This window comes from Eptatretus burgeri, chromosome 7 (assembly GCF_056783735.1).
Source record: "Eptatretus burgeri isolate ZD-2024b chromosome 7, Ebu_testis_v1, whole genome shotgun sequence".
Taxonomy (NCBI): Eukaryota; Metazoa; Chordata; class Myxini; order Myxiniformes; family Myxinidae; genus Eptatretus; species Eptatretus burgeri.
In genome coordinates, this window is record NC_140967.1 from 60,864,275 (window position 1) to 60,873,156 (window position 8,882).

The 8,882-nt window shown below is 44.8% G+C and overlaps 1 protein-coding gene across 6 annotated transcripts in view; it reads left to right on the forward strand.

Moving 5' to 3' along the window:
- LOC147023369 (neuropilin and tolloid-like protein 2) overlaps positions 1–8,643 on the forward strand; it is a 154,311-nt gene extending 145,668 nt beyond the window's left edge. For all 6 annotated transcript variants that reach the window (XM_085888704.1, XM_085888707.1, XM_085888706.1 and 3 more), the window contains one exon: positions 1,301–8,643. In XM_085888704.1, the coding sequence (XP_085744830.1) occupies positions 1,301–2,064 (764 nt within the window). In that variant the 3' untranslated portion in view covers positions 2,065–8,643. The remainder of the gene's footprint in view (positions 1–1,300) is intronic.
- Positions 8,644–8,882: the final 239 nt, after the last annotated feature.

Sequence of the window (8,882 nt, forward strand, 5' to 3'; positions counted from 1 at the left end):
AAGATTATTGTGAAAACCCATTTTGGAAATAGCAAGGCACCCACTGCGATGCGTCACAGTTTGCAGAATGAAGGGGCCCGGAGAGATCGATATGACAATTTGATTCACAGATTAATAGGGGAAACATGGTTTGCAAAGTGGTGTCTTTAATGATGTTGGAGATTCTGCTGGAGAGAAACTGAGGGTTTGGCTGAAGTAAATTATTTGGGGTAAGTGCTTCAGTAAAGTCATTTCCAGTAGCAATGGGAAAAGAAGAACGATATGGAGGGTAGTATGTTCTACCTCCTGTTGTTTCAATGATAGGAAATATTATAATACACTCTGGCCTGCTGCTTAGTCCCAATTTATGAAGCAGATGAGGATTTAGTGCACCGCTTATCCCAGAACCAGCAGCTCACAAATTCACAAGTGTTTGTTTCTGATGTACTGTATAGGTATGAATAAATTTATTTGTCATCTTGAAATACAACCTCTTTTCCAGCCTTAAAACAGACGAGTGACCACAGAGTGAAACTAGAAGGGCACTCGGTAGAGCGCATACCTCCGCCACGCAATACCTTATCCACGAGAACATACCGGGCCCAATACATTTTTGAAATATCATGCTCTTTGCCTGGTGTTGGCTTAATGGTCAGGGTGATGGGCTTGGGATCCTCGGGTACTGAGGTCAAATCCGACTTGGCTGTTAAATTAATACTATGTGGGGTTGACTCTGCCTGTCATCCTTCTAAGGTCGACAAAATGAGTACCAGATTGCTGGTATCCTGCGTCGGAGTGTCAACCCTTCCAGGATTGTGCCTAATAGCCAACGAGACTGCTTAGGCAGCACCAACCCTCTGCACAGAGTATGGTCCCAATGGATGAATGGATGGATGCTATATATCGTTTTTGGTCCCCCAAAAATGGTGAAGAATCACTTTCAAAATTAAATAATTCTCATATCCAGATCCAGATCAGGATCTTCACCAAAATCGAATCAGTTCGTCCTTGTCGCACACCCAACTTGCCCACCAAATTTAATCCGAATCTGTCCACAACTTTTTGAGATATCCTTCACACAGACAGACAGGGTTGAAAACATAACCACCTCCTACCTTAGGTGGTGGAGGTAATAATTATAATAAAATGAGCATATGTGTTAATAAAACCAGGATGACCTCCATGGCTTGTGAACAAACATATATTTATTTTGGGGGAAGGGGAGGAAGGAGGCTAATAATTAGGTCACCACCACAAGCTTAACTGCTCTTACACTCATCAAATAGGTCAAAGTACTCAAATGACTGGCACTGTATTGCAGGCGAAAAGAAGACCAACTTCTGGAAGCATCTGACAATGGCCAATGGGACAGCTGTTGTTGTGTCCGCTGCAGCCGTTCTGTTACTTCTCGCACTGTCCATTTATGTGCAAATCACTCAACCACGCAAGAAACGGGTTCCACGCAATCAAACCACACCATCACCAGCACCCACTTTTACCTCCATCACTCCCGAGCTTCCCCGAGCCCCTTCCCCACCTAGCCGTGCTCACCCCCCTGCCCTGGCTCCTCCTCTTCCACCACCGATGACCCCATTTGCACCATTTACACTTACTGAAAAGGATATGTATGTGGATCTAGCAGATCTTCAAGATGAACGGGGACCTGAACCCCGGCCTCATGGCGCACCATGCCGCTGTGTGCGTGAACATCACTGTGGAGGCCCCATGGATTTTGAATCTCCTTGCCCTAACCAACCTACAGTTCCTCTAATGACCGGGCCTTCAACTGCACTAGTGGAGCACACTGCACCGGTTCCCCCTCAGAGGATGTACTCGTTTGGAAATAGCATGTTGCTGCTGCCGTCCCATCCACCAAATGTCGTGGCTGCTCAGGTCGGACCACAATATGGACAACATCATTTTACTTTGGCCAGACTTGGCACAACGACTGAACCCTGTGGTGCAGAAGGCAGAGCAGTCTTAACTGTACCGACCAGAGAAAGCTCGAGGTCAACACGTCCGGCCTACGCAACAGGTGAGCGGACAAGGTCAACACTGCAACGCTCCGTCTCTGTCGAAGTGTGACCTGGCTTTGACTCTCAGATTTCAGACTACATTGGTGAGGCTGCCGCGACATTGGCCACTGATAGCTGACGACATTGTTACCCACAGCTTATTGTACAGATCAATTTTATTTACCAATATGTTCCAATACAGGAGGTTGTTCATTCTCCTAACTTACCAAGCCTAAATCTGTGTCTATTACCTGTGCTGTCAGAGCACCAATAAACGATTTTAAAGGATTCAGCTCGACAGTCAGCATCTGTTTGCCATAGCATTGTGCTCTTATGCCATGTCAGTCCCAAGAAAAACGCACAAAGAATAAATCTGCTGTTTTGATTGTACACCTTCAAGAGTATCGATGAAAGGCACAAGATGGGCAAATGTTGGTGCAACTGAGGCCTCGTCTAATGAAAGCAAAGATTAAATCACTGCTGATCATTTTGAAAATGATGAAGCATGATGTTTTCATATCGATAGATTTATACTCATACTAGGTATGTGTATATAGTTTTGAATGTCATACATTTTGTGAGTCATAATTCAGCCCTGGAAGCCATCATGGTGCCATGACAATTGTCCACTTGGCTCCTGGAGGTTTTTACTTAAAAAAAAAAAAAACAATTTGATCTGTAGCAATTCAATGAATTGGCTGAAAGATGACCATCTATGACGACATAATGGTGTAAATGTATGAATTATTATTTAATTATTTTGAATAGGTATTAGACAGAACACACTGGTTTAATTGGTTTAATTTGGTTTAAATAAGTAAATTTTTTTTTATAATTAAATTTGTTTTGTTTTTTTAAGAAACTGGTGAGTAGTGGTGGTGGTGGTGGTGAGGGAGGCAAGAGATAGTGGGGAAGTAATTGCTAAGAGCTAAAGTATAGTCTCATGTCGAATTCCTCCATCAGACTGAAATCTTTTCTGGCCCAAAAGGAAACTCATGCCTGTTTTTATTGGGTTTTTTTTTTACATACAGTCGAGGCTTGTGGAGGAGCTCGAACACATACCAGATCAGGACATAGCAGAGCCAAAAGAGCAATGGAAATAGGGGAGTTGGCAACACACCAACAGCAGGGTCAAGGGATAAAATAGGAGACCTGGAGGAAGAATGACGGCAATGGTCGGAGGAGAAGGACACGGGGGTGAACAAGATGGATACAGGTGAAAACTCTCAATCACAGAAGTGGAAGAAGAAGCATAAATGGAACAAAAAAATTTGAAGGGTGGGTGTGTGGGGAAACCCAATAGCTGGGAGGGTGAAAAAGATCATGGGGATGGATGGGGGATGACCTCATTCATTTCGTATTGCTGCCTGTGAGTGCTGTTTGCATCATTGCTGGGAGCGCAGATGTGCTGCTGATGGAGGGGGATAACATGAGATGGTGGTGAGCAGCTGTCTTGAAGCACTGGAGGGAAGAACAGACTGAAGAATTTGGTTCCACACGTAAGAGAAAAGAATACATATGACAATTCCACAGGTGAGATGACAACTCAAAACATTTAAAAGGCACAAAGTTGCAGTATGTTGAGGCTTAAACCCAAACATAGCTTACAATCAGACACTTTGGCAGAATTGGTGCACAACTGCAATTCTAAATCCACCAACTAATGGCGTACCTGACTGGCATCGTGTCATGTTGCAGGTGCTGCGTGCACACCTTCATCGTGTGTATGGTGTAAAGGGCACTTTTAGCCAATAATTTGTTCAAAAAACATTGAAAAGGTGCATGCAGTGATTCTGTGAGTCGGTCTCAGTGAATGTCATCAAGCTTGAGGTTGGAATGTCCGAACAAGATGTGGCTAGATATTTCAGATGACACAGGAACACCTGGTGCCTTAATCGGACAAGAACAGCAGCACCGTGATGTGAGATCATCAACGTTCAGGATGTCCACATGTAATACCTGCCAACTCAAGACAGGTGGATCAAAGTGACACTCCTGCGATTGCTACAACCCGTCATCCCTGACAATAGAATGGTCCACCCCCCGACTGTCATCAATGGAGCTGTTACCCTCAAGCTGTAAACTCTCCCATGTCAGTCGACTGTAGGATATAGGCCTCCATCAAATCCTGCTCACAGATCGTTGGCATACTCTCCATACTTACAAAATGCCAGTTGGTGAGAGTGAGGAGCCACAGGAATCGAACCCACACAAGCCAGTGGAGAAAGAAATGTATTTGAGCAATCAACCAAACAGCCATCTCGGTTTCATTGTTGCACAGTTCTTCTTCTTCTTATTTTGTCCATCATCTGCATGCAGTTTCCTTTTTGGATCAGTAGCGATAACATCTGTCATCCAACTCATTTGGGCCCCTCAGCTTTCACATGTGCCTCACTTTTTCAACTACCCAGGGACTCAGCAGAATAGGATGGGTGACTCCTTGGAACTGACTCAATGCCCTACTAATGTCTCCTGCTATTCCTCTGCTCCAATTGGTTCTTCTGATCATGTGCTTATGAAAGTCAGCATCTCTCTGACTATTCTCAAAGAGCTGCCTCAGCACCGGCGAGTCTGGCAGTTCACTCAGGCAGATTGTCAGGAAATTCAAGCAGCCATCCCACTTCAAGACTGGTCTCCTATATCTGCAGCCCCTGATATTAACTTAGCCTCAGAATTCTTCCACTGAAACCTGCTCTCCCTTCTGCCCAAATGCATCCCATCTTGTCTTCAGTTATCATCCCCTTCTTCCCACCCATGGTACACTGAATCATGTGGTGTGGCAGTTTCTCTGAAACAACTTGCCTTCTTTTCCTGGAAGGCAACTCTGATCAAAGGCAATCTCAGATCATTCCACAAAGCCTGCAACAAGTGTTTGTCCACTCTCAGGAGAGCCAGAAAACATCTGTCTAACCTCAAGAATGAACTTTCAACTTGTCTCTATCCTCCAAAACCTGGTGGTGCCTTGTTAAGTCTGTCTCTGCAATATGCTCTCCCTCTATCCTTGCCCTCTCTTCAAATGGGACCACAGCTGACTCCACTTGTGAGAAGGTTGCATTCCTCAATTCTGTGTTTACTTCCAAATCATGCCCCCAATTCCTGGCTCTCTGTACCCATACCACCTAGTCACACCGAGCTCCTGGACTCTGTCTTTTTCACACCTGAGAAAGTGGAGAAGTTTCTGGCAACCCTCGACTCTGATTCTGCCACTGGTCCAGACGGCATCAGCGCATGTGTCCTAAAAACCTGATCTGCTACTCTTGTACATCCTATTTCTGCTCTGTTCACCCTATCATTTGTCCAAGATCATCTTCCTTCTGCTTGGAAGTCCACCAACATCACTACATTGCACAAATATGGAGCATGAACCAATCCCTTCACTAAAGACTGATCAACTTGCTTCCAATCATGAGCAAAGTCATGGAATCTATCATCGCAGTTGACATAAAATCTTTTCTTTTCTGAAATGGCCTCAGATCATATTTCAGATCAGATTTCAGATTCAGACCTGGTCACTCTACCCTGGACCTGCTGCTTCTGCTCTCTCAACAATGGAATGAAGCACTCAATGTCAGACTTGAGATCAGGGCTTTCTCTCTTGACATATCTCGAGCATTCAATGCAGTCTGGCACTCCACATTGCTCTCCAAACTTTCTGCCTACGGCACCCAAGGCCACCTCCACACATAGCTTACTGACTTCCTCTCCTCTCGTAGCCAACGTGTGGCACTCAGTGAAATACTTTCATCTCCTCTCCCTGTTAAAGTTGGAGTGCCCCAAGGCAGTGTTTGGGCCCACTCATATTCCTCATCTTCATCAATAATCTCTCTGACTCACTGAAATTTTTTATTGATCTCTTTGATGATGACTCCATCCTTTGCCAAAACTTACCTCATTCTTCAGATAGGCAGACAGAAGCCTCTTCCCTCTCTGCAGAGCGTGATAGAATCACGAGCTGGTCAAACACTTGGAATATGTCCTTTGACCTGTCTCTCCTCTCTCCTCTCTTTTCTCTCCGCTCTTCTCTCTCCAATAGGACCACCTGGCAAACCGTCCCATCTACTTTCTTTACAGTCCTCTTGAAGAGGTTTGTTCAATCAAATTTTTTGGTTTCACTGTCAGCCATGATCTTTCTTGGGTAAACTACATATCTAAGTTGGCCTCCAAAGCCAGCTGCCGACTGGACAGCCTCAGTGGTGCAGTCTTTCCTTGGCACACCTGAAGTTTTATATACTTATAAGGCCTTCTTCCACAGCTTCATGGAGTATCGCTCTCCCCTCTTGGCTGGCTCCCCTGCCACACACCTTCCTCATCTTCCAAAGCCTTCAAAATCATTGTCATCTTCCACTATGAAGCTGAGTGTCTGGGCCTATCACTTTCACATCACAGACAGGTTGGCGGTCTCTGTCTTCCACCACGTCCTTTTTGGTTGTGCACCCTCTGCTCTTTCCACGCTTTCTCTCCTCCATGTTTCTGCGGGGCATACACAATCTGCCAGCAACCCTCTTCTGGTGAAACTCCCAAGATCCAGATTCACTGCTCACCTCCAATAATTTTTTCTTCTTTTTCTCCCACTAATGGAACCAACTTCCTTGGTATTTTCAAACTCGTTCTTCCCTCCAGGGCTTCAAGACAGCTGTTCACCACCATCTCAGGTCATGTCCCATCCACAACCATAATCTTTTTTTTTTTTTTACCTTACATCAACCTTTCGCAAGCCCAACACTTCTCGAGTTTCCAGTTTTTCATTCCAATTATGTGGTTGAGAGTTTGCGGCTGTTTCTGTCTTATTCATCCATTGCACTACCCAAGCCCTCATTCTTCCCAACATCCCTTATTTGTCCAAGTCTCCCTCAATTCTTCTCCCCTCAACCCTGCTGTTGGTGTGTGTTCCAAACATCCTCCTTCCCTCCACCCACCACAACCTACCCCCACCCATCCTCAGTCTTCTTACTGCTCCTTTCATTTTGTTACGTCCTGATTCCTTCTGTCCTTGCTCCTCCATGAGCTGTATCCAAGCAAACTTAATCAGCTCAACCTAATGATCCTATTAACATTCTTTGGTGCTCACATCCTCATCCCTCTTGTCGTGTTTCTCCATCGTTTTGAGTATTTATGGAAATACATAACCATCTACTATAAGATGCAGTATTGTTTAATCCCGTTTGCGTTTTTGCAACAAAAAATTGAAGTACACTTTTGTATTTATGAATTTAAATGCTTTTTATTTTGCGATGACGTATTCAATCCTCCGTTTACATTGTTAATGTTAATGTAGCTATTTTTTTATTTATCATAATATGTCATATGAAATGGCTTGTAATTGCGGTGAAGAGTCTTGTGGCCTTTGGAGTTGTTTTGAGGGCCAGGCCTGTGGCCCTCTGGATTAGTTCAGGTTGCCCACTAGTGACTGACTTGACCGACTGAGATCGAGCAAATGATGTCTGTTTTATTTAAGTGAAGTAATCCACCGCAGGAGCATCCACAGCTCGACTACTGATCAAGAGTACCCATTAAAAGGTCTGCAGAGCTCAGATTTGACAGGAAGTTCACAACGTCCTAGATAATTATATAATTGCACACTTTGTGAAACCTTACTGATAATGTCATAATTTGTAGTCAGTGTGAAAGATCAAGCCTCCCTGTAGAGAAAAGATGTCAAAGTAAAAGAAGCACAATGGAGCTTGTACAAATGGACATTTTGTTGGACCACACACACACACACACACACACACACACACACACACACACACACACACACACACACACACACACACACACACACACACACACACACACACACACACACACACACACACACCTGTGAACTGTGTGGCAAACACACCGGCAGTGTGGCTAGCACACATGTGAACGGCATGGCTAATACACCTGTGAACTGTGTGGCTAACATACCTGTGAACAGTGTGGCTAATACACCTGTGAACGGCATGGCTAACATACCTGTGAACTGTGTGGCTAACATACCTGTGAACGGTTTGGCTAACACACCGGCAGTGTGGCTAATACACCTATGAACGGCATGGCTAATACACCTGTGAACTGTGTGGCTAACATACCTGTGAACGGTGTGGCTAGTACACAGGTGAACGGTGTGGCTAACATACCTGTGAACGGTGTGGCTAACACACCTGCAGTGTGGCTAGTACACAGGTGAACGGTGTAGCTAACATACCTGTGAACGGTGTGGCAAATACACCTGTGAACGGCATGGCTAATACACCTGTGAACTGTGTGGCTAACATACCTGTGAACGGTGTGGCTAGTACACAGGTGAACAGTGTGGCTAACATACCTGTGAACAGTGTGGCTAACACACCTGCAGTGTGGCTAGTACACAGATGAACGGTGTGGCTAACCCACAGGCGGTGTGGACACTCACGTTGAGTGCACACCCCACTCTGTCATCATGACATACTCGTTCAGCGTGTTCATCTCTTCACTGTTCTCTGTATAAACCACCTTTTGTCTTGACCCGATGAATTCCTCCAGGCCGTTTTGTATTTATGCACATACAGTATATAATAACTTGATTACAACCTATATTGGACGTGCTGTGCAGTTATTTCGTTTACATGACCCGGATACCTCGCTCTCCACTGTCTGTTCGAGGAAATAAACGAAATCTGGATAATTTGTGTGCATTTGCCTCTCTACCTTTCTCCGCAATGTCGGTTTTGCGGATTGTTGTCAATTGGATGTTGTTACCTGTGACTCATCAGCCTGTTTGCTTTTCCAGCAGCAGCAGCATGGATTATTTTGGGGGTTTTTTGGATACAAAGTCGAGGCTCTTTTAGGAATCGAACACAGAACAGATTAGTAAGCGACAGAAAAGAAACAGAAGGAAGAGAGGGGGGGGTGACACTAATAGCG